Source organism: Nomascus leucogenys, chromosome 13, assembly GCF_006542625.1.
Source record: "Nomascus leucogenys isolate Asia chromosome 13, Asia_NLE_v1, whole genome shotgun sequence".
NCBI classification, from domain to species: domain Eukaryota; kingdom Metazoa; phylum Chordata; class Mammalia; order Primates; family Hylobatidae; genus Nomascus; species Nomascus leucogenys.
The window spans coordinates 105,054,013-105,080,602 of record NC_044393.1 but is presented as its reverse complement, the minus strand read 5'-3'; the positions used below and the strand labels follow the sequence as shown (position 1 = coordinate 105,080,602).

The 26,590-nt window shown below is 38.4% G+C and overlaps 1 protein-coding gene across 8 annotated transcripts in view; it reads left to right on the top strand.

The window, feature by feature from the left end:
- The window catches only part of LMBR1 (limb development membrane protein 1), a 208,738-nt gene that overhangs the window by 56,416 nt on the left and 125,732 nt on the right, over nt 1-26,590 (top strand). For 6 of the 8 annotated variants that reach the window (XM_030826303.1, XM_030826302.1, XM_030826309.1 and 3 more), the window contains exons 3-4: nt 2,205-2,244; nt 9,456-9,595. In XM_030826303.1, the coding sequence (XP_030682163.1) occupies nt 2,205-2,244; nt 9,456-9,595 (180 nt within the window). The remainder of the gene's footprint in view (nt 1-2,204; nt 2,245-9,455; nt 9,596-26,590) is intronic. The other 2 variants (XM_030826305.1, XM_030826304.1) reach the window with 1 other exon arrangement.

Sequence of the window (26,590 nt, the reverse complement as noted above, 5' to 3'; positions counted from 1 at the left end):
AAAAATTTTGAAGATACAGATTCAAAATAGTATCGTAGCTATTTAAAAAAATTCATTGGCATGGTTTCATGAACTGTAGACACAGAAGGAGGGAGAGAGAAAGAATGAATGTATATAAATGCATCATTATAAGTGAAATTAGAGGTTGGTGAGTGGGAAAATTGGAGATTTATTAGATCATTTTTAGAGTAATGCAGGAGTGGTGGAAGAGTGATGAGGACCCTGGACCTAGTTGGTAGTATGCTGGGAATAGAAGTGAAATGAATATGGAGATTTTAACACATTCTCTAAGACTTGATTTTTTTTTTTTTGAGATGGAGTCTCACTCTGTCGCCTAGGCTGGAGTGCAGTGGTGCGATCTCGGCTCACTGCAACCTCCACCTTCCGGGTGCAAGTGATTCTCCTGCCTCAGCTTCCCTAGTAGCTGGGATTACAGGCGTGCACTACCATGCCCAGCTAATTTTTGTATTTTTAGTAGAGGCAGGGCTTCACTATGTTGTCCAGGCTGGTCTCGAACTCCTGACCTCAGATGATCTGCCCGCCTCGGCTTCCCAAAGTGCTGGGATTATAGGTGTGAACCACTGCGCCTGGCCAAGACTTGATTAATTGGATGTGAGCACAACAGTATATAAAAATTAATTGTAACTATGTTCTTTTGTGGTCCCTTTGGTTGTAAAAGTTCTTTTGGGAATCTTGGAATTAAGAATGGAGGTGGACTATCAGAATGGCCCAAATACACCCTTGATACTGAAGCAGATGGGTGCTCAGAATTCCAGAGACCTGAGCAGAGAGTCTTGGAGGACATTAGGCATTTAAGAAGGAGGGGCCAGGAGGGTTTGTGGTATTCTTTTTTTTGTTGTTGTTTTGAGACAAGTCTCGCTCTGTTGCCAGGCTGGAGTGCAGTGGCGTGATCTCGGCTCACTGCAACCTCTGCCTCCTGGGTTCAGGTGATTCTCCTGCCTCAGCCTCCTGAGTAGCTGGGATTACAGGTGCCCGCCACCACACCTGGCTAATTTTTGTATTTTTAGTACAGATGGGGTTTCACCATGTTGGCCAGGATGGTCTCGATCTCTTTACCTCGTGATCTGCCTGCCTCTGCCTCCCAAAGTGTTGGAATTACAGGCATGAGCCACTGCGCCGAGCCTGTGGTATTCTTATAATTGGGTAGTCTCTTTAGCTTGTTAAGTTTATGTGGGAGGACAAAAGAGATTGCTGACAGGCATGAGCGAGAAGGAGAGTATCAGAGTGAAGGCCCTCTGCTATTTAAAAAAGATTAAGCAAACTTTATATACAATATAATTTTAAATATATTTATAATTATATGTATTTTTATTATATATTATATATAATTTTTATTTTTAAATATATATATATACAATTTTTTTTTTTTTTGAGATAGGATCTCCTTCTGTCCCCTAGGCCGGAGAGCAGTGGGGCAATCATGGCTGACTGTAGCCTTGACCTCCTGGGCTCAAGTGATTCTACAACCTCAGCCTTCTGAGTATCCTGGACTACAGGCATGTGCCACCATGCCTAGTTAATTTTTAAAATTTTTTTGTGAAGGTGGAGTCTCCTTATGTTGCTTAAGGTGGTCTTGAATTCCTGGGCTCAAGAGATCTGCCCACCTCAGCTTCCCAAAGTGTTGGGATTACAGGCATGAGCCATTGCGCCCAGCCAATTTCTGTTTGTAACAATAATTATGAGTTACTGAGGCAGTAGTATCCAAGTTATTTAGGATGGTCCAGGAGACTCCTTGTTACTATTATTAATGATAAATTCATATTATAGAAAATTAGATGAGTTCTGTGTTTCTGAATTTTAATTTTATAGTAATTTTTGTTGGCTGTTATCAACCAGAAAATTTTATTTATTAGCAGTTTCACTTAACATTGTATAATAATTTACTTTGTAGTGGTCCTAAGGTTGTACTAAGTTTTATTTTCTTGAGCAAATTTTAATTTACATATGGTAGTTTTATTGATCAGGATTTTGTTAATCAAAACATCCCATTCTCTATATACCATACTACTTGATTTAATGAGATTTAAATTTGGATCTATGCTGAAACAAATACAGTGCTTTTTGAAAATTGTTTCTGTTCAATAATTGCCTTTTAAGTTTATATTGTGTTTATAGTTTTAATAAATTAATGAAGCATTTTGTTAGAAGATAAAGGAATATTAATACCTTAAACATTTTTGCAGATGAACAAGAAGATGAAGATGCCATTGTCAACAGGATTTCGTATGTATTTTAAAGTTCAGTTGTTCTGTTTCTGATTCTGAAGTCATCAGTTCTCAAAGTCCAATTCTAATTTTTGGATAGAAGTATGGAAAATATTCACCCAGCACATTACAATAGCTTTATCATATTAATTTTAGAAAGCACATGTAAGCAAATATGTGTGGATAATTTAGCACTGGTTTTCTTCTATTGAAATTTGCATATTTAAGGAGCTGACAGATTTTATCTTCAGGGGATTAAATGAGGAAATGGCCTTAATTTAATTGCTTGATCATAAGAAAGAAGACTCTTGGCTGTTTGAACAGTCTGCTGAGAAGACTATGATGCTCTTGAATCGAGCAGCAGACATCTCCTCTGGTTAACTGAACCTGCCTGCTGTGAGCAGGAAGGTGGGCCCAGACTGTCCTGTAGGTTCCTTATGTACACTGGTGAGGTATGATAGGGAGGTCCTGTAATTTTATTGAAGTATCAGACTGAATGGAAAGCAGCGAATTCCCTTCTGTTAGTTTTTGCTTGTTTAAATGTGAAATTGCACAGATGCACCTATGTAGGAAAGTTCTGTATTCCAGGATTTTTTTATTGATACATTAAAATTCTTTTGAAATTTCAAGTTTATAGAAAAGGTGGAAGTAGAAGACAAAGTTTTTTTTTACTCCAACTGTTAGAAGTTGCTCATCTGATGCTTCATCAGGATACTTTTATGTATAGTTCCTATAAACAGTGCATTCTACCTATGTATCAAAATAGTGAAATTAGCATAGACAGCAGTACCACTCACACTCCATTCAAACTTACTAGTTATCCCAATAATGTCCTTTCTGTAGTGAAAGGATCCAGTTCAGAATCACACACTGCATTTGGGTGTCATGTCCTTTAGTCTCCTTCAGACTGAAACACTTCTTCAGTATTTCCTTGACTTTCCTGACCTTGATAATTTTGAAGATTATTGAGTAGTTATTTGATTTTGTCTGATCTTTCTTCGTAATTAGTATCAGATTATGCATCCTTTGCTGAGGAGGATGAGGAGGTAAGAAAAGGGGAAGAGGAAGGGAAAGATTCTGTGTGCTTTCACATACTTGTACACACATACAAATAAATGCTTCTACATACAATGGAATAGTATTCAGCCATAAAAGAAATGAAGTACTGATACGTGCTGAAGTGTGGATGGACCATAGTAAGTGAACGAAGCTAGAAACAAAAGGTCACATAGTGTACAATTCCATATATAGGAAATGTCCAGAGTAGATAAAAGCAGATTGATGATTGCAAGGAGCTGAGGGAGAGGAGAATGGGGAGCAGCTGCTTCATGGGTTTGGCATTTTATTTTGGGGTGATGAACATGAAAGAAAGAGGTGATTGTGCAACATTGTGAATGAACTACACACCCCTGAATTATTCACCTTAAAATGGTAAATTTTATGTATATAAAATTTATAAATAAATATATATAAAGAAATATATATATAAAATATATTAAAAAAAGAAATTAATAACTCCCAGCTAATAAATGACTTGACTCTGCCTGATTTGATTCATAACTGAAAAATGAATATAAATGGATTGTGATTTACTGGATTTGGTAATTTATTTTAAATGACATAGGGAAGCTAGATAAGAAACAAAAATAGCTGTAACTTTATGCTGGAAATTCTTACTCTCTCGCTTTAAAACCTAGGCCCAAAACTTGATGTTTTAAATGTACAGAATTAGGGGTTTTAGTTTTATTCTTAGCCCTGTGACATTTGTGAAAATTAAGTGGATCATTTTTTTCCTCTGTATAAATTAGTGCTCCTTTAAAAATTCACTTCACTCATCTCACAAAAGCTACAACGAATAAGAGACTGAATAAAAGGTAGATATTCTCTCCGTGTGAAACCCTCTAGGTGTGAACGGCAAGTGAGATACATACTTTTCTCCTCTCCATTCAGTCTGTGTGCCACCTGTGGTGGTAAATTGACTTAAGTGTACTCATGGATCCGTAATTTATAAACAGAAAACACATCACTTTGTCTTTTACCCCTAAAAGTACATTGAATGACAATAGGGTGATGTGCTGTTTCCTTATGGTAGATGCCCAGGAGCATCTTCACCTGCTTTTGGGGCAGCTGGCACAGCACGTGCGAGGGGTTTGGGTTTTCCGAGTCACAGGTGGTTTCCGTATCCTGGGGATGCATACGGAAATCCTCTTCCTGAAGGTCGGTGGGTTCGTATAAAGTGGTGATACAGTTAAGGGAGGGGCATGGGGAAGAGGGTCACCTGAGAGAAGGAGTCTGACTAGTCTCCCCCGTCTTTCTTCCCTGCCCTTATTGATCTCCTTGTCTTTTGCTGTGGTAGAATGAGTGAGAACTGATGAGTTAGGGTGATCTGGGTTCAAATTCTGGACCCATGATTCACTTGAGTCCAGAAGAGATTGAGAAACAAATACTCACTTTCTGTTTATGTAAAACAGAGTTCCCACCTACTTTGGAGTACTGTTGTGTGGATTAAATAGCATTTGCCAAAAAAAAAAAAAAAAAAAAAATATCTAGGGTAGGGTGCTTGATGCACAATAGGTGTGAAATTAATGTTTCCTCCACCTTAGGGCTTTTGACCTGTTTTGTCTGCTTAGAATTCTTTTCTGTCAGATATCCCACTGAATTAACTCTCACCTTCTTTAGTTTTGTTTTGCTTTGTGTTTTTCCCTAAGTCTCAACTTTTCAGTGAGGCCTTCCCTAAGTGCCACACTTAATATTGAAACCTGTGTGTCCTCCTCCCCATTTCCAATCCTCCTTAACCGTGTTTTCCTGTAGCACTTATCTCTTTAGTTTATTATACATTTACATATTTAATGTTTTATTGTTTATTGCCTGACTCTCTCCAGCCCAGGATAAGCCCTCCTCGGGCAAGAATGTTCGCTTTTGTTTGTTCACTGTTCTCAAGTGCCTAGCACAGTCCTGGCACAGGGGAGCAGGCACTCTGCAAATACTTGTATAGTGAGGGAGCCCCACCTGAAGGACCCACTGAGGTAGAATCTCCGAGATGGGCTTTAACAAAAGCTCCGTAGGTGATCCTGACAGTGCTACCACCTAAGAACCACTAGTTTAGAGTGATGTATTAGGAAGCCTAATTCATGCAGCAAATGTTTATTGATCAGCTGAGATGAAGACTTAAGATGGAATGCTGGTATGCGAACATTTCACAGATTAATGTGAAATGCCACTCAATTTGTTACTTTTCTATTGCCCAGAGAATCAGACCTTTTGATGATATTTGGGAGGGTGTGAGCAAAATGTTAAATATGAAACTTTCTTTGTCATCAACAGTATATACATCTTATTGAATGATTTTGAATGATTTAAATTCAACTATGATAAAGTCTTGTTTCCACATGTACTTCTTGATTAGATAGTATCAACCTGTTAAACTTTAAGATGTAAAGTGGCAGGTTTTGCTTATAATTAGTTTTTTTAATTAAAAAAATTGAAATATTAACCCATGAAATACATTTTTATAGTAACCTGTATTTTGCAGTGGAGTTTTAAAAATGTGAGGTCTTTCATTTTATTGATAACTACAAATAAATAAAAAAGCATTTATTTTTTGTTTAAAAAAATTGAGTGTTACATTGACTCTGAGATTGAAAAATGAGGAAGAGGGAGTATTGTATAAGTTGGGGAAAGAGTTTCAAGAAAGGGCCGGGCACGGTGGCTCACGCTTGTAATCCCAGCACTTTGGGAGGCCGAGGCGGGCGGATCACGAGGTCAGGAGATCGAGACCACGGTGAAACCCCGTCTCTACTAAAAATACAAAAAAAAAAAAAAAAAAAAAAAAAAAGAGTTTCAAGAAGGAAGTAGTGCTTATCAATTTGAAATGTCATAGAAGGTCATATTCAGATTGCAATTAAAAAGTATCTGATGGATTTGACCATGAGGAGCACCTGTTTAACACTAGGTGAGGAGCTGAAGTCCTACTATAGTGGGCTAATAAAGAAGTTGAGGATAAAGAAGTAAAGGTGTGATATGTGAGTTCTGCTTCAGAAGCATTTTGAAAGAGCAGAAGCACCTGAGGATATTTATTTTTGGCGGGTCAGCACCTAGAGGGAGGATGACTAACCGGTGAAGCAAGGCACCTGGAGAGGGCAGAAGTAGAGATCAGCACAGATGAGCAGGAGGTTGACAGATAGGAGAATAATTGTGTCTGTTGATGGCTTTATCAGGTGGTGAGTATGGAGGGACCATATCCCTTTCTTCACTCTGAAACAGGAGAGTCAGTCATTTGCTGGGAATGAGGAGCAGCAGGGCCATGGTAGAAAGCTTAGGAAGAACCTGATTGTGTTAGTCTGTTTTGTGTTGCTATAAAGGAGCACTTGAAACTGGGTAGCTGATAAAGATTTATTTGGCTCACAGTTCTGCAGGATGTACAAGCATGACACTGCCATCTGCTTGGCTTCTGGTGAGGCCGCAGGAAGCATTTACTCATGGTGCAAGGTGAAGGGAGATCAGGATTGAAGAGAAGGTGCCAGGTTCCTTTAAACAACCAGCTCTCTTGTGAACTAACAGAATGAGAACTCACTCATTACTGTAGAGTCTGTCTGCTCCTACGATCCAGTACCTCCCATGAGGCCCCACCTCCAACACTGGGGATCACATTTCAGCATGATATTTGGAGGGGACAGATATCCAAACCATATCACTGTTAGGAATAACGCTCAAAATCCTAAGGAAATTGAACACTCAAACAAGAATTCTTAGTAAAGCAATTTTACTTCTGCACAGAGGGGTGCCTCCTTGGCCAGTCGCCATGAGAGCACACCTGAACAAAGGGGCACGAGAGCCTTTATTCCTGATCCAAGTCCTGCCCCTGTACGCTTTCCCCATTGGCTGGGGTTGGATCGTACAATCTAATCCCGGTTGGCTAAACATTTGTTTTTTTAGATAAGGTGGGCACGTAAGAAAAAGCGGAGAGGAAAGGGAAAGGGGTGTCTAATGAGCTAGAAAGTTAGTCCTCTTTCCAAATAAGGAAAGGAATGTGAGCTGGTACTGATAATGCCTGGTACTGTGGCGTGCCTGGCCATCTAACAAAGGCAAAAAGGAAAAAAAGAAAAAGGGAAAAAGTTGGCGGGCACTATAAATTAAAGAATAAAAGATTGATTGGCTTATTTGAAGAGAAACCTCGTCATATCCCACATCACTGATGATGGGGGTTAAGAACAGGAGATGAGAGACTCATAATCCAGGGATCCTGGTCCTTGTTTGCTAACCGGAAGTATGTGAAAGCTTTGTGGAGTGTTAAAGTGATTTAAGGTGGTTTTATTGTTTTAATTCATCATCACCTTGCAAAGACACTTTATGATCTATAGATATGGCTTTTTTTTTTTACACTAGTTATATTCAGTGACTAGTTATATTCAGCATCCGAGTGTATGCCCTCATCACCTTATTTTATTTAGACAAAGGTTCTGTCTTCCCGGTTGGATTAAGGAGCTAGTCACAAATGTTAGATATTTGGGGAAACACTTGTCTTGCTACCACAATTAGAAAAGATGCATTACTCTGAAGATGTAATTTTTAAAAATAATGCTCCATTTCAGAAGGTGAAGTTGAGGAATGCTTCACAGGGCAAATGATATTTGCAGTCTGTCTTGAAATTCATGTATGAGTTTGCCATGCAACTTAGAGGGTATTCTAGGGAGTGAGTAGACTGTGCAGAGGGGCAAGAAGGGATCCTGAAAATCCCATTTCATGTTTGGGCTATGAGGGAGTTAGGTAAGTCTAAGTGTATGGCGAAATGGGTCATAGTGAGAGAAGAGCCTGGAAAATTATCTTGGGATAGCCGTGTGGGACCTGGAATGGTGAGATTTTGGATTTGATTTCAATTTTAGCATAGGAGGGAATGATAGCAATCAGGATAGCCTCCTCCCATGACTGGAGAAGCTTGCTGGAGACCGCTTGCTGGCTGGTCGCTGCCGAGCTGGCTGCGGACCTGAGACGGCACTTGTCTGCGGGCTTCCCAGGAAATGTGGTGTCTGTGGAGCCAAATGCATTCACAGAAATTCTGTATCTGATTTCAGCTGTATTTTTCGTATGTATCATATAGTCTGTTTTTAAAATTTGTCATTGATTTACTAAACCAAGGAGGTTTCCTGGTAACTTTTGGCTTTTAAATAGGAATACACTTCTGTTTGTTGCCACAAGATGGCATTGGCCTCAAAGTTTCTCTGTTAGATGTTTTTGGGTATTTATTTTTTTTTCCTGCTTTTAAAAAATATTTTCTTATATTTATTTTTACTTTCTTCCAATATTAACTTTAATAGAACTTTAATATCCATTTTATCTCTAATATTAGTGAAGTTCTTTTTTCCTTTGCCAGTTTATTCTTCTAAAATCTTTTAAAAAGTTAGATGTTTCTTGTAAAAAATAAAAATGTTTCAGAAATGTGTAACTGAGAAGGTGAAAGCCCCTTATAATCCCTCTTTCCTATGGGATTATTACATGTTATGCTGGATTTTTTTTGTACCTCTGTATAAATATACATTTGGTGGGGGGAGAGCATGTTTTACATTTATTGTCCATGCTTTTCTTCATTTTTTTTTTTGTTATTTTAGATGTTCTTCCATATTAGTACCTATTAAAGCTATCTTATTTTTTTAAATGACAAGGTAGTGTTTTAAATATTAATAGTACAATATTGTTTAATAGTTTTCTGTTGTTTATTACTATAATTTATTTAATCTTTACCCATTAAAGAGATGTCAGGCCAATGGCTTTCTAAATTTTTTTTCCTCTGAAATAAACATTTTAAATTAATTCGTTTTTTTATACTGCTTTCACAGTAATTTTTTCACCTGAGTTGTTGCATTGCTGTTAGCATATGTTGTCAAAGTTGTTAAATGCAATTGTGAAATAAATACTTATATTTAAAAGAGGAATGAACTACAATTTTTTCTTTGTAAAATATGTGAAGTACTGTGTCTTCAGTATGTGTTTATCTTTTAGGTGCTACTTGTTAGACTTACTGACATTTTCATAGAGTAAGGAGTTATAGAGTTTATCTAGCTTAACTTCTAGGCCCATATGTATATCATTTGTCTCCCAACTACATATGTTTAATAAAGTTCTTAATATAATGCTTTTTTGATTAAAACATTAAAGAGTTTGCATTCTTTTTGATGACTTTCATGTTCATTGCTTTTTCAGATCACTTGTGATGGTGACTCTCCTTTCTTCCAGGTTGTTTTTGAGCACGTTCACTCTCGCAGTGTCAGCTGGGGCTGTTTTGCTTTTACCCTTCTCAATAATCAGCAATGAAATCCTGCTTTCTTTTCCTCAAAACTACTATATTCAGTGGCTAAATGGCTCCCTGATTCATGGTTAGTATATATTGCTTAATATAATCACAATTAATATTTTAATTTTTTACTGCAGCATATTTTTAGATTTTTCTTTTCTTAGTTGTCTTCATAATTTGTGGCTTCCTCCAGTAAACGATTTGGGTCTTAAATGTCAGAAAACCAGATTTTACTTATCATTTCTATGTTTAATTAGTTGTGAAAGACTTTTCTCTTAGTCAAGAAGCAGTGTTTATACTTATGATTTTGATAAGTACATTTTCATTTCAGTATTTAGCAAGAGTATTTTGGTTTATCTGACTATGTCAGAAGAACTCAACCTCCATTTAAGAACTAGAAAACTGGCCGGGCGTGGTGGCTCATGTCTGTAATCCCAGCACTTTGAGAGGTGGAGGTGGGTGGATCACCTGAGGTCAGGAGTTGGAGGCCAGCCTGGCCAACATGGAGAAACCCTGTCTCTACTAAAAATATAAAAATTAGCCAGGCGTGGTAGCACGCACTTATAATCCCAACTCTTGGGAGGCCGAGGCAGGAGAATCACTTGAACCTGGGAGGTGGAGATTGCAGTGAGCCGGGATCACACCATTGCCCTCCAGCCTGGGCAAGAAGAGTGAAACTCCGTCTCAAAAGAACTAAAAAACAGCAGCTATAGTTTCTATTTTATTTATTTGCTACTAGTTTCTTTAGTCATTTCAAAATATAGAAAGGGAAAAAGTGTCGTACAAATAGGTATCATGGTGTATTGCTTTGTAGTCTTTGGGCAAGCTGCTGTCCTCTTACCGCGGTTTCCTGTTGTCTTAGTTGGGATGATAAATAAATCCCAGCTTGCTGGCTTGTTTTTGGAATAGGAATGATGTACGTAAAGTAACTGTCTTTTAGTAGGCACTTAATAGGTGGTAGCTATTATGATAGTTATTTAGGCTGTGAGCTGTTTTCTTCTTTCTGAAGAATCTTACTGTTTTTACAAATCAATTTAGTGTATGTAAACTGAACTCTTGTCTCATAGAACATGCTGGTGTAATTCTTTTTTGAGGAGTTCTAATTTATTTTTATTTTTTAATGTTTTAATTTTAATTTTTGTGAGTACATAGTTGGTGTATATATTTATGGGCTATATGAGATATTTTGATACAGGCATGCAGTGCAAAATAATCACATCAGGGTAAACAGGGTGTCCATCACCTCAAGCATTTATTCTTTGTTAAGATTTTGTAGTTATGTTTTACAATTATAGCTCTTAGGAATTTGGATATCTTTCTTGCTCATCATGCCCATACCCTCTCTCATTTTATTAGTGTTGATTTGTGTTACTAGTTAAGTATATTACTAATTATTATTTTGTTAATGTTATTAGTTGTTGGTGTTATCAGTGTTAATAGTTATTTTAATTTGTTATGTATTTCAATTTCTTCATCTCATTTTAAGGTAAAAGTTTTTTGAAAAATTTTTTTCTTAGTAAGAACCTTATGAGTTAATGGTAAAATGTCCTCCTTTGACAATATTTAAGCTAAGTTGCCATTTGACTTAAAAAATATATATCAGAGATAGCTTGTTTTCATTAAATTTGTATTATAGGTCAGTGAATTTGGAATTTCTGAGTTAACATAAAGAAGTGTCAGGATCTCAGATCCAAGGAAAGAAATGGAATAAGTTGCCTGTGTGGTAGTGTTACAGCTAAGTATGCTTTCGTTTTTATCCAAGGAAAGAAATGGAATAAGTTGCCTGTGTGGTAGTGTTACAGCTAAGTATGCCTTCGTTTTTATAGTAGGCATTTTGCATTTGGAAAACATCACTTTTTTTTTTTTGAGACAGGGTTTCTCACTCTGTCGCCCAGCCTAGAGTGCAGTGACACGATCATGGCTGTCTGCAGGCTCCACCTCCTGGGCTCAGGTGATCCTCCCACCTCAGCCTCCCAGGTAGCTGGAAATGCAGGTGTGTGACACCACGCCAAGCTAATTTTTTTTTTTTTTTTTTTTGTAGAGACAGGGTTTTGCCATGTTGCCCAGGCTGGTTTTGAACTCTTGGGTTCAAGTAATCTCCCACCTTGGCCTCCCAAGGTGCCGGGACTAGAGATGTTGCCAAGATGTTACTTTTTATGTGTGACACGTGATTACTGGAGTTGCTGTAGAAGGCTGTGGTGCATTAGACTAATAATGTATATTCTTTTTTCATTGCTATTATGTTCATGGTGCTGTAATCCAGTGGAAGAAAAAGCAGGTTTAAATTTAAGAGATTATTAGTTTTATATGTAAGATAAATATACTTATTTGTCTTATTTCCTGTCTCTTGTTGTTTGAGAAAGTATAGAAGATAGTTTTTGTAGGTGATGCTACCTTAGCAGTCCCGTAAGCTTTTGCTGAGACTGTGGCCCTATATATTAAGAACAACAGCAACACCAACCGCTGCCTTATTTTTTTCTGCTCATAAAGTAGTGTGTGCTCACTATACAGAATATAGAAAATACTAAAACGTAGAAACAAGAAAAACTCCACATTTTTTTCAGTGTGTGTGTGTGTGTGTGTGTGTGTATATTTTTGTTGTTTTTTTGTTTTGTTTTGTTTTTTTGAGACGGAGTCTCTCTCTGTCGCCCAGGCTGGGGTGCAGTGGCGCGATCTCGGCTCACTGCAAGCTCCGCCTCCCAGGTTCACGCCATTCTCCTGCCTCAGCCTCCCGAGTAGCTGGGGCTACAGGTGCCCGCCACCACGCCCAGCTAATTTTTTTGTATTTTTAGTAGAGACGGGGTTTCACCGTGTTAGCCAGGATGGTCTTGATCTCCTCACCTTATGATCCGCCCACCTCAGCCTCCCAAAGTGCTGGGATTACAGGTGTGAGCCACTGCACCCGGCCGCATGTATATATTATATATAGCATATGCAATTTATACCTTGAAAACCTTTAATAGTAGATGGTGTTTTCCATACCTTTTATGTTCTTTGAAACTATTTTTAGTGGTGTAACCTGAGCCATGTATTTAGCCATATGTTAAGCTAGTGGTTTTCAAAGACTGTTTCATCATTTTAAAGGGTGAAACCATTTATCCCTCCAGTGACTTGCCACCTGCATTTTTTTCAGATTTGCAATAGAAAGCAGCTGAGTTGTTCCTCAGGTACCAAACCCACCCTGTCCTCTTTGTGGAACATTTCACTTAACCAGTAAACTGTTGTTGAGCATCTAGAGGATTTTTAAATTTTAATTATTATTTGGGTTTCTGACAATTTCTTTACATGGAAATTAGAATGAAAATTATTAGGCTAATGAGTATTAATTGCTAAACTGTTTTCTAGAATTACTTGTTTATATTCTCTTGATAGACCGTGAAGGTGCCTCTTGTTTTTAGCCATTAACTGAATAACTGTGAATATTAGTATCTTTAAAATCTTTTCCATTTTCATGGATAAAAGGTAGTTTCTCATTATTGTAATGTTAATTTAAAAATTTTTAGTGAGATAGGACATTTTAATTTTAATTTATAAAATATAGGAAAATATCTAATACATATATCATTTTATTTTTATTTATTTATTTTTATTATTATAATTTTTTGAGATGAAGTGTTGCTCTGTTGCCCAGGCTGGAGTGCAGTGGCACAATCTCGGCTCACTGCAACCTCTACCTCCAGGGTTCAAGTGATTCTCCTGCCTCAGCTTCCTGAGTAGCGGGGACTACAGGTCTGTGCCACCATGCCCAGATAATTTTTATATTTTTAGCAGACACAGGGTTTCACCATGTTGGCCAGGCTGGCCTCAAACTCCTGACCTCAAGTGATCCACCCTCTTCGGCCTCCCAAATGCTGGGATTACAGGCATGAGCCACCGTGCCCAGCCCATGTATCATTTTATTTGATTAATGTCCTTTGCCCTTTTTTGTGGTTGTTGCTTTTTTCATATTGAATTTATGATCTCTTTATGTGTGAACACATCAGCTTTTCATTTCAATTTTTATACATGTTTTTCTGATTGTTATTTTGCTTTTTAATGTTAATTGCTTTTTTCCAGAATTTGAATATTTTTTATAATATTTGGTTTTTCTTTTTCTCTTTGGTGTCTCTAATTGTTTTTGTGTTTAGAAGATTGTTTTGCACCCTGAGATATGACAGCTAGTTGTCCCAATACCATTAATTGAATATTCTTTTCTGTACTGATTTTTTATGCTTCATTTTCAGTAAGCTAAATATTATATTAGCGTTTGTTTCTGGGCTCAGGTATGCAGGTTTTGGAGTCAGATAGACCTGGGCTTGAATTTCAAATCTGTCTGAAACCCTTAGCAACGTTGAGCAAATTGTTTACGCTTTCAGAGTCTCAGTCTTTTATCTATAAAATGACCATATCAAGGTCTAGTTTATAGAATTATTATATGTAGTAAGTGGAATATATGTATAGTATAAAGTACCTAGTCTATTGCCTGGTGGCCAAGAGTAAGCAGGAAATAAATGCTGAGTTTTACTTTCTGTTTTTTCCCTCTGGTTCATCTGTCTATTCCTATGCCAGTGCCATATTGTTTTAAAGACTATAGTTTTGTAATACTTTGCTCCTACTAGGTTTTAAAAAGTTCATATATTTTATGAAGGTTTTCGTAAGCAAAGGCATATATTTTGTGCGATATGGGACATTACAATGCTATGGAAATTTGTCTTTTAATTGTTTTGTCTGTGTTAGGGAAATGTATGTGTCTGTACATGTTCGTGTGTGTTTAAATAAATAAATATTTGGTGGGGAGATATGGAAAACAAAAGTCACAGCTAGCAGATTGGGTTCTTAGCAGTGGCTATAGCCAGGCCAGCCTTGGTGAGTAGAAGTCCATGGTGCTGGGTCCATGTATGACCTCTGTCCCTACCATCATGGTGACTTTGTTCATGAGCCCATTGGGCGATGACAGGGGTGGCTGGGGAAGGAGGCTGACTAGTATCCACAGAGCCAGTCTACCTATCCACTTAATTATTAAAATCCTCCTCTGCTGAGGTCACCCTTTGGTGAGCATTCACATGGGACACAAATACTTTCACATTTTTTTCCCATTCAAAGAGGTCTGTTCATGTACCTCATCCCAATTTGCGTATTGCCAGTTTTCCAATTGTGTTTCTTCAAGACTGACCATCTGGCCAAACCATTGGCAATGGTCCATTAATATGTAATAATCACACATTTGGCTATTTCTCTTGCCAAGCAAAGTAAACTGCCAGATGTACGGCCCATAGTTCTGCCCATTGGAGAATTTCCCTTCACCGCTGTCCTTTTAGGGATGTTCCAGAAAGGGGCAGTAGTGCTGCAGTTGTCCACTAACGTGGGGGCCTGCATATCATGCAGAACCACCTGTAAACCAGGCCCAGGTCTTCCTCCGTCAGCTGATTTTAGGGAACTCCCCAGGAGACTATAAGTGCAGGCTGGGAAAGAGAAGGCAGCGTAGCGGGAGTGGGGACCATCGGCATTAACGGCACTTCTTTATGTAACTTGTGCCTTTAGGGCCTACTTAGGCCCAGACAAGTACCACTTCCATTTGATGACGGAATGCTGCTGTGCACACCCGACTTTCTGGCTTGGTGGGTCAGAAAACATTCAGTTCATGATGGGCAACTCAGGTCCCATGGTAACTTGGTGGTCCATGTTTAAGCATTCAATCCCTACTAAAGCCCCATAGTGGGCCAAGAGCTGTTTCTCAAAGGCAGTCGTTATCCACAAGGATGGCAGGGCATTGCCCCAACATCCTAAGGGCCTGTGCTGCAGTTCACCTTGAGAGGAACCTGCCAAAGGCTCCACACAGCATGCGTCTCTGCCTCTGCCCTTTCAGGCACCCTTGGATCTGCTGGGTCATGTGGCCCAGGAGGCAGAGCAGCCTGCACAGAGCCTGGAGCTGCCGCAGAGCCTTCTCTTGTTCTGGGCTCTACTCAAAACCAGCAGCTTTTCAGGCCGCTCAGTAAACCAGCTGGAGCAACACACGCAAATGAGAAACGTGTTGTCTTCGAAGTCCAGAGAGGCCCGCTAGATGTTATGCCTCTTTTTTGATGCAGGAGGCGCCAGATTCAACAATTTATCCTTCACCTTAGAAAGGATATCTCCATATACCCTACAACACTGGATCCCTAGAAATTTCACTGAGATAGAAGGCCCCTAAATTTTTGTCAGATTTATTTCCCACTTTTTGACACACAAATGTCTTACCAATAAGTTTAGAGTGGTTGTTACTTCTCACTCACTAGTTACAATCAGCAAAATATTATCAACGTAATGGGCCAGTGTGATATTAATATCCTATGGAAGGGAAAGGTGATCAAGATTCCTGTGAACTAAATTGTAATACAGGGCTACAGAATTTATATACCCTTGACGTAGGGCAGTGAAGGCGTATTGCTGGCCTTGTCAGCTGAAAGCAAACTGCTTCTAGTGGTCTTTACTGACAGGGACAGAGAGAAAAGCATTTGCCAGATCAGTAGCTGCATACCAGATAGGTGACATGTTAATTTGTTCAGGCAATGAAGCCACATCTGGTACAGCAGCTGTAATTGGACTCACCACCTAGTTAAGCTTAACGATAATCTTCTGTTATTCTGGAAGCTCTGTCTGTCTTCTGCACAGACCAGATAAGAGTCGAATGGGGGTGTAGTGGGAATCCCCACCCCTGTATCTTTCAAGTCCTTGACAGTGGCAGTAATCTCTGAAATCCCTCTAAGAATGGAGTATTGGTTTTGGTTTACTGTTTTCCCAGGTAGATGCAGTTCTAGTAGCTTCTGCTTGGTCTTTCCCACCGTAATAGCCCTCACTCCACAGGTCAGGAAATCAGTGTGGGGATTCTGCTGGCCATTCCATTCCATTAATTGCCTTCTGGAAGAGAGGAGACAACCCCATGATGGGTTCAGGGACCCGCTCTGAGTTGGGCCTCTGCTACAATTCCATTGATTACCTGACCTCCATAAGCCCCTACTCTGACTGGAGAGCCACAGTGAAGGTCTCCTGGGATCAGTGTCAGTTCAGAGCCAATGTCTAGAAGTTCACGAACGGTCTGGTTATTTCCTTTTCCCCAGAGCACAGTTATATCACTTATATTCATTTGTCAATCTGTCATTTACAGTTTTGTGACATTTATGGGATTCTGTGAGTACTCAGAAAATGTTCAGATTCCTTTAATCTTCCATAGAGCGTCTGTTCTAGTACTTTCATGTTGAAAGTGTTCAATAAATATTTATTGATTGAAGGAATAAAAGTCATTATAATTAGTCATTATGAATATTTTGGCAAAAGTGAATTTGAGAGGAAATTTAATGGCTTATTTTATAAAATTGTCGGTATGGATGTTTTTGATTGTGCCTTTAATGTGTAAATCACATATGGATTAGAGGCTAAATGTGTTGATAATGCTTTTTTTTGTATGTGCAAATATATTTCGTTTGGCTTAAATACAGTGTTTGGATTTTGGATACAGGTTTGAGGTGTTATGTGTTAACCATATTACCTTGGAATGCTACTTTACTTTTCTGGGCAAGAATTTTGTAACATAAATAAAATAATAACCTTAGTAAACTGTGTCATGTAAACAAGATGTATCTCTGCCTGCAGTGAGAAAACAGCTTGAAAAATGTGATATAGAAAAATGACATTGGAGCACTGGAGTTAGGAGAACTGATGATGATCCTCTGGCCACTGGGTTTTGGCTGGTGGGTTGTCATCACTTGTCAACTTGATGCTGTGAGATGTGTTCTATCATCCACACAGTGTGGGTCCATGACATGCCAGCAACTGTAGTTTGTTGTAGGATGGGGCAGAGATGACAAATTAAAATAGTAGTGTAAGTTCTTTTTGTTGTTATAATTAAAATAGGAAAATGGGTTAAAAAATGGACCGAAAAAATAAAGTATCCACTTCTATACATTTTCTATATCTTGTGTACTGTTAAAAAATTAATAGGAAAATATGAAACTCTTCCTTTCCATAAGTTGAAAAACAATGATACAGCTGCTTTGTGGGTTTTCCTTTTGGGGTGATAAAAATGTTTCGGAGTTAGGTAAAGGTGGTGGTTGCACACCATTGGAAACGAACAGTTCTGTGCAAATGCCACTGAATTGTTCACTTTACAATGGCTAATTTTAAGTAATGTGAATTTAATATCAAAATAAGAGCCAAATAATGATAAAAATTTGGAAGATAGGAAAATGATGGAATTAGATTGTACCCTTAAATAAAACCAGGAAATAATTCTTCAGTTTTTGAGTGACTTTTCCCCAGTGGGGCCCAATTTTGGCTAATCTCTCCACTCACTTATGACCAGAGATAGAGACAAAACAAACATTTGTGACATGAATGCCCAGTTTGAGATTGTCTGTTAAAATATAACCACAATGAATCCGACAAGTCGCTGCAAGGACTGTGTGCTTTGTTTTGATTTGTCATCAGGAATAGACGATACACTGTTTGGACATCATGAAGGAACAATGCAAAATCCATCCTTTTAAGTTCTACAGAAGATCCAAAAAACCAAACTTTTAGAGTATAAGCAATCAAACTTAAGAAAATATTATGTTTACTTATGAATAGATGCTAAGTCAAAAGTAAGTCCCTAATAAATTTTAATGTACTGTTGTTCGCTAAATGTTACTCGTCGTTTGTGCACAGTAGTTCAGTCATTTATCATAATGTGTATCAAGATAGTTACTGGATATTGAGGTATTGTTTATAACATTACAAACAGAAGAATCCTAGTGTTTGGGATAGGAAATTAATCATATCTTGCCAGATCCAAACAGTGGAGTGCTTTTTTGGCCATTATAGATGATAATCTAGGTATTTGTTGATATACAAAGATACCAGAAAAAAGCCCATATTTACGATCCAGTGCCTATTTTGTAAAAAGAAAAAAGAGTACATGTGTAGGTAGCTGCACTGAAAAATATTTGGAAGGTTAAATACAAAGAGTTTAACTCTTTTTGTAGGATTTTGTGATATGGATTTTTTTTGGTATTTACTTTGCATTTGGTGTTTGCATTTATACAATGGACATATTATTTGTTTTTTAAGAAAAAAGTTATATTAAGATAAAAAGTCCCACAACTCATTGGTAATTGTTATTTATTTTTCTTCTAAGTAAATAAGCAGAGGCTATTCTAATTCTGAAGTTCTCTCTCTCTGTCTCTGTCTCTCTGTCTCTCTCTCTCTCTCTCTCTCTCTCTCTCTCTCTCTCTCTTTCTCTCTGTCTCTTTTCACCCCAAATCAACAGTGGCTAATAATTCTGAAGTCCTCACACTACTTGAAAACAGACTGTAGTCTCTTTTCTAAGGCTTATGCTTTGTTGGTAGAATTTAAAAGAATTGTATAAATTACTTTTTGATAATTGGATTAGATCTTTAATTCTACTGAAATATTGGTTGAACTTTTGTCATTTTGGAAATTATTGAGTATGGCTGAACTCTGATTCATTTTTTAATTTAAATTCATGAAGGCTTTTGTCTATGTGAGGAAAAATGATAAATTATTTCCTTCATAGTCTCGTATATTGAAGTTTGAAATATTTTGTAACTCCAGCAGATGGAGCTAGAAGTTAATGCATCCTATGGTGATCTGGAAATTCAGTCTTGTTTTATTTTAAACCACGATTAAATAACTTTAAATTCAAATACCTTTTCTCGGGATGGGCATTGGATATCTTTCAAATAGGTTGCCATTATACTGTTGCTGAATTTTTTAGGGTTTTACTACTATATGGAAGTATATAATTTTACCTTTCTAAAGCAGAGAGATTTGATTAATATTTATTTTACAAATTAATATGAAATAATGTATAATGAAATATATGTGTTGGCCCTAACAGTAATTTTTAAGAATGATTTATCAAAATTATAGAATATTATTAAGGAATATGTATGTGTGTATGTTGATGTATATTTAGAAAACGTTGGAAATTTACTAAGCTTTGCAAAATCGCCAAGAATATAATTACTACTTAGCAATATATCTTAGATATATTATTATATCTATGTATTAGATGTTCTTCTCATAGTATTTTTACTTTCTTATATATTGCAAATTTTATTAGATTAGCATAAGTTGAGTCTGAAATTTTCACATTTATTTATTCTGGCTAATAAACTTAATATTTTACATTTAATGACCTAGGTTGAAAAAAGCTGGTTGATCAGTACATGAAAAAGGCATCTAATTTCTTGACAAACTAAATTAACTGGTATTTGGAACCCTTCTTGATTCAGGGTACCGAATCGTTTTCTTCAGGTGTCTAACAGACATTGCTGCTTGTTTGATCTGCTGATAAAGATTTCTTCACCCCGTCTCCCATCTCTACTAAAAATACAAACGTTAGCCTGGTATGATGGTGTGCGTCTATAATCCCAGATACTCGGGAGGCTGAGGCACAAGAATCACTTGAACCTGGGAGGCAGAGGCTGCAGTGAGCCAAGATTGCACCACTGCACTCCAGCCTGGGCAACAGAGTGAGGCTCTGTCTCCAAAAAGAGAAAAGAAAAAAGGAAGAAAGAAAAAAAAGATTTTTTTCATTTAGCTTTGGATAAACTATCTTTGTTTTAAGTAAGTGTATTGGTTAGTCAGAATAGATACTTTTTAGTGATTTGTGAGCGTTGCCTAAGGCAAAGTTTTATTTTTTTAACTTTGACATCTAGAGAAGAATTTGAATTTTACTGTATAAAAGGGACATGTATGATTATAAAGATAAATTCTGGGAGCATATATGTTTATGGATCAATAACAATAAAAAGAGTCTTCTTTTATGCTCCAGAATTTATCTACTCATACGTGTCCCTTTTATACAGTAAAATTCAAATTCTTCTCTGGATGTCAAAAGTTAGAAATAGGTTTTAAACTTTTTTTCTTCTGAATATAAAAACATAGTGGACGCTTAGCATTCAAGAATTTATATTCATGGTTACAACAATTTGAGAGCAATATTTGGGGCTCCCCAACACGTGGTAATTTGTAATATTGCTGAGGCTAAAATCTAAACTGTGCACTCAGAGAAACTAGTAAATAAAGTGAGCCACGTGGCTAATGAGTGAGCCTAGCTCAGCATCCCCATCTCAGTTTAGCTTTATTATTTTCTGCCCTTTTTATTCATTTTATGGGGGAAATTATATGATACAGGGAGCTGGAGAATTTTGAGTTTCATAAAGGTGTTTAAATATATGCTTTGTGAATTTTAGAGGACTTTATATGCTTCTTATAGAAAACTTAGAATATCCAGACAAAAAAATCACGCACAGTTGTGCTACATTGATGTTGTTAATTAGTTGTGGTATTTATTTGCAATTGATTTTCTATGCCTGGTTTTTGTCATTGCCATTTTAAAATATTTTCAGTATCACCTATATATATATAGGTTTTGCTGGTTAAATTTTTTTTTTGGTGCAGTTAATGAGAATAATTCTTTAAGGAAAGGGTTGAGAGCTAACCGTAGTTATAACTCGCATCATTCTGTTGTCTTTATATAGTCTAAATGCTGGTGTATGTCAGAACTTGTCAGGTTTTTTTTTTTTTTTTTTTTTTGAGACAGAGTTTCACTCTTATTGCCTAGGCTGGAGTACAATGGCATGATCTTGGCTCACCACAACCTCCTCTTCCCAGGTTCAAGCGATTCTTCCGCCTCAGCCTCCCGAGTAGCTGGGATTACAGGCGTGTGCCACCATGCCCGGCTAATTTTGTATTTTTAGTAGAGACGGGGTTTTTCCATGTTGGTCAGGGTGGTCTCGAGCTCCCAACCTCAGGTGATCTGCCTGCCTTGGCCTCCTAAAGTGATGGGATTACAGGTGTGAGCCACCGTGCTTGGCCTCGTACCATTTTTATGATGTTGAGACAGGGCAGGGAAGAGGCACTGACATTTGTTTAACATATTGGGTCTTAATTTATCTTCTGTTCTTCATAAGAGCCCTGTGAATTATAGCCTATTGTATACCTGAGGAAACTGAGTGACAGAGTTGCAATCCGTCTTCAAGGTCACATATTTGTGATAGGTGCAAATCCAGGCTGTTAGACGTAAAGTGCTACGCACTTAGCTATCTGCCATTGAGAACTGGTGAAGTTTTAAAAGTCACAAATTGTGTGAATACCTTGATTTTGTTAGAGTACATTATAGTACACTAAATAGATATAATATATTCAATATTTTACTGAAATTAGATTTTTAAAAACCTTTCTGTAGTTGAAAAATGTCTTGGTGTTTTAAGAAGCCTTGATTGTACATGTACACACCCACATGTAAACAACTGAGGAAACAAATGCAGACTTGTTTTGTTCCGTTTTACAAAACTGATTGCAGGCTCAGTTAAGCGTTTTGTTTTATGTTGTTAGATAGAATTAATGGAATATCATATTCATTATTTCCCTTAGTAAAATCTTACTAAACTAATACATTCTTTTTGGCAGATAATATTAAGAAAACTCAAAACATTGTTCCTTTTTCACCCAGAATATTAAGTATGAGACATTATTCAGTCATATGTAGAAAGAAAAAGAGATCTGGGATTTAATCCCAGGGCTACCATTTGTAAGTTGTGGAATTTGTGAGGAATTTATTGAGTCTCTTTTAAGAAAAAGTTGTTTATGGGTGCGTTGGCTAAGGGGATCTTAGGTTCTCTTCTGCTCTGTACCTTATTCTTGGTGCACTAAAATAAGAGCAAGCTTTTATTTATTTTGAACAGATTTTAATTTTAGATTCTTAAAATTGTATCTGTTCTGCTTAAGTATTGAAATAAATATATATTTTAGTTCATTAGAGGAAAGAGGTTATTTCAGTCTAAAACAATTCTTTGGAAAAGATAAAAAAAACTAGGACTTTTTTCCTTCAAGTGATGGTGTTTTTTTCTGAATGTGAATTCAAAGTAGCAGGTATTGAACAGTGTAAAGGAACTTAACCAAAGCGAGGCTTTGCAATTATTTCATTATTATTTTAAAATTTTCTAACACAACATCATTTGAGTAGACTTTATTTTCTAAATGTATCAAAGAACATAATAGAAAGAATGTGGAAAAGGAGAAAAAGAATAAGCTTGATGATATCTGTGACGCATCCTGGAGGCCCATTGTAGAAATGTATACTGGAATAGTTCGGTTTTAGGAATTTGGGGCAAGAGAATGAAGAGAACGTGTATTTCACAATAGGGAGCAGTATTCCAGCTAGTAAGAGAAGACTAAGACATAGGAGTTGAGGCTTACTCTTTTAGTAATAAACAGACTTTGTTTTGTTGTTGAGTTGTATGTTGAGAGAATTAAACAAGGGGCAAGGATATCAATAAGTATTTGGGGGGGGGCCAACTTGAAATAGAGTAGGTAACTACAGTTTTAAAACGTTTTTTCTATGATCAACAAATCCATTAGGATAGATAGGTAGTAAAGAACAAGCACTCTTTGCTGATGTTTTATGTCCAGAGCTTTTTCTGTATTATTGAGGACTAAGGCTTAGACGTGGAGGACAAAAAATTAGGCCAGGCGTGGTGAGCCTGTAATCTCAACATTTTGGGAGGCCGAGGTGGGACGATTGCTTGAAGCCAGATCAAGACCAGCCTGCACAACAAAACGAGACCCTGTATCTACAAACAACAAAAAGCCAATATTCAAGTGTTGGTAGAGAAACACTTTAAAAGCTAAATAGTCTGGCTAAGGTGGAGTAAGGGGGACTGGATATATACCCTCCCACCTGAAATGACTAGGTTTTTGAGAAACTATAGGCAAAGAAGGACAATAATCCCCAGAGATGGGGGCAAACAAGGTGCTGCCTTGAGAGAATTTCCACACTGCAGTACAGAGAGGGGGAACCCAGGTGGAGCTGAGCAGTTGAGAACCCAGGAGTTTTGAGAGACCAAGAAGGGGCTGGAGTGTACCAGGCAGAGTACTGGAAAGGAGATTGCTGCACAGAGAAGCATTTTGTTTTACACTGATGGGTAGAATTAATGGGATATCATTTTCTCAGTTCGAACGTTTCCCGTAGTAAAACCTTGCTGAACTGGTGTTCTGTTTTTGGCAAATGAAGGCCCTCTGTGTAGAGTCTCACAGGCTGAAATCAAGATGTTCGCAGGGTTGCCTTCCTCATTGGAGGCCCCGGGGAAGAATTTGCTTTCAGACTGTTGGCTGAATTTGGTTCTTTGTAGTTTTAGGACTGAGGCCCTCATTTCCTTCCTACCTCTCAGCCAGGTGCTAGCCTTTGTTTCTAGAGGCTGCTTGCCTCTTTTCTCTTCTCTTCTATGTGATACCCTCTAACAAAGGTGGGTCAGGTTTTTCTCTGACTTCCCTTCTGCTGCATCTCTCTGACTCCAGCTGGAGAAAGTTCTCTGCGCTCTTGTGTTTTCTCTCCCTCTCTCCCTTTCTCTCTCTCTCTCTCTCTCTCTGTGTGTGTGTTTAAAAATCACATGAAAGATTATGGCCACCTGGATAATCCAAAATGGTCTTGCTATCTTCCTATTTTAAGGTCCATAACCTTCATTACACCTGCCAAGTCCTTTTTGCCATATGTACTGAGGTGAGTGGTATCGTGTTCCCCCAAAATTCAGTTTCACTCAGAACATCAGGATGTGAACTTATTTGGAAATAACAGTCTTTGTAGACATAATCAGTGAAGATGAAGTCATCTTAGATTAGCGAAGACCCAAATCCAAAGACTGGTATCCCCCTAAAAACATAAAGCAGAGACACAGACACAGAGGGAAGAAAGCCGTGTGAAGACAGAGGCCAAGAGTGGGATAAGGGCATCAGCAAGCCCAGGAATGCCAAAGATTGCAGGCAGCCACCCACAGACAGTAGGAAGGATTCTTCCCTGGAGCCTTCGGAAGGAGCGTGGTCCTGCTGACACCTTGATTTCAGACTTCTAGTCCCTGGAACTGTAAGAGAGTAGATTTCTGTTGCTCGAAGCCATTCGGTTTGTGGTGCTTTGTTTCCTCAGTTCCAGAAAACCAGTACACCATGCAACATACTCACAGAAGTCTGGGGATTCAGGCATGGGGACCTTGTCCACTATGCCTACCTTGAGTCTGCAACTGAGATGTCAGAATTAGTAGACAAATACATGAAAACAATTCTTTTTTTTTTTTGATACGGAGTCTGACTCTGTCGCCCAGGCTGGAGTGCAATTGTGCGATCTTGGCTCACTGCAACCTCCGCCTCCCGGGTTCAGGTGATTCTCCTGCCTCAGCCTCCTGAGTAGCTGGGACTACAGGCGTGTGCCACCATGCCCAGCTAATTTTTGTATTTTTAGTAGAGACGGGGTTTCACCGTGTTGGCCAGGATCGTTTCGATCTCTTGACCTCGTGATCCCCCTGCCTCGGCCTCCCAAAGTGCTGGGATTACAGGCGTGAGCCACTGTGCCTGGCCGGGAAAACAATTCTTATAACTATTCCATATGTTCCAGAAACTTAGAGGAGATGTTGAGCATATTGAGATGTAAAAGATGTAAAAAACCAAACATCTAGAGATGAAAACTATAGCATGTGATGTGAAAGTATATAAAATAGTAGATTAATGGCAGATTAGACATTGCAGAAGAGAGATTAATGAATTTGAGGACATAGCAATAGAAAACTATTCAAAAGTGGGGCTGGGCGCGGTGGCTCACCCCTGTAATCCTGGCACTTTGGGAGGCTGAGGTGGGTGGATCACCTGAGGTCAGGAGTTCAAGACCAGCCTGGCCAACTTGGTGAAACCTCGTCTCTACTAAAAATACAAAAATTAGCCAGGCATGGTGGTGCATGCCTGTAGTCCCAGCTACTTGGGAGGCTGAGGGAGGAGAATCACTTGAACCCGGGAGAGGTGGAGGTTGTAGTGAGCCAAGATTGTGCCACTGTACTCCAGCCTGGGCAACAGAGCAACACTCCATGTAAAAAAACAAAAAATCAAAAAACTATGTGAAAGTGAAACACGGAGAAAAATGGCTGAAAAGTGACAATAGGGCTGTAGTTTGGATGTTTATTCCCCCATACCTCATGTTGAAATTTGACTCCCAGGGCCAGGCATGGTGGCTCACACCTGTAATCCCAGCACTTTGGGAAGCCTAGGTGACCTGAAACTCCTTCAGGTCAGGAGTTTGAGACCAGCTTGGCCAACATGGTGAAACACCGTTTCTACTAAAAATACAAAAATTAGCCAGGCGTGGTGGTGCATGCCGGTAATCCCAGCTACTCAGGAGGCTGAGGCAGGAGAATCACTTCAACCTGGGAGGTGGAGGCTGCAGTGAGCTGAAATTGTGCCACTGCACTCCAGCCTGGAGGAGAGAGCACGACACTATCTCAAAAAAAGAGAGAGAGATTTGATTCCCAGTGTTGGAGGTGGATCTAGTGGGAGGTGTTTGGGCCAGTGGGGCAAATCCCCCAAGAATAGATGAATTCCCTCCCGGGAGGTGGGTGAGTGAGTTCTTTATTCTCATAAGAGCTGGTTGTTAAAAAGAGCCTGGCACCACCCCCTCTCCATTGCTTCCTCTCTTGTCCTGTGATCTCTGCATATGCCAGCTCCCCTTCGCCTTTCGCCATGAATGGAAGCAGCTTGAGGCCCTCCTTAGAGCAGCTGTTGGCACCAAGCTTCTTGTACAGCCTGTAGAACTGTGAGCCAAATAAATCTCTCTCTCTCTTTTTTTTTTTTTTTAAATAAATTACCCAGCCTTAGGTATTCCTTGATGGCAATGCAAAGTGGGCTAACACACAGGGTATCAGTGATGTAGTTGGTGTTTCTAAAGGAGGGAAGTTGAGAAAAAATATTTGAAAAGTTAATGGCAGAAAAATTTCAAAATTGATGAGAACTATAAACCCACTGATTTTAGAAGCTTAACCAGTTCTATGTACAAGAAACATGAAGAAAACTGTACCAACGCATGTAATCTGATTGCTCAAAATCTGATAAAGAGAAAATCTTAAATGCATCTACAAAAAGAGGCACGTTAAGTTCAGAGGAGCAATAATAAGAATCACAACATGTTTCTGGTGGGAAACGATGCAAGCTAGATGACGCTGTGACAGTGTAGCAACAGTGTAGTATGGTCAGCCCTCTGGATCCGTGGGTTCTAGATCTGTAGATTCAACCAACCATGGAT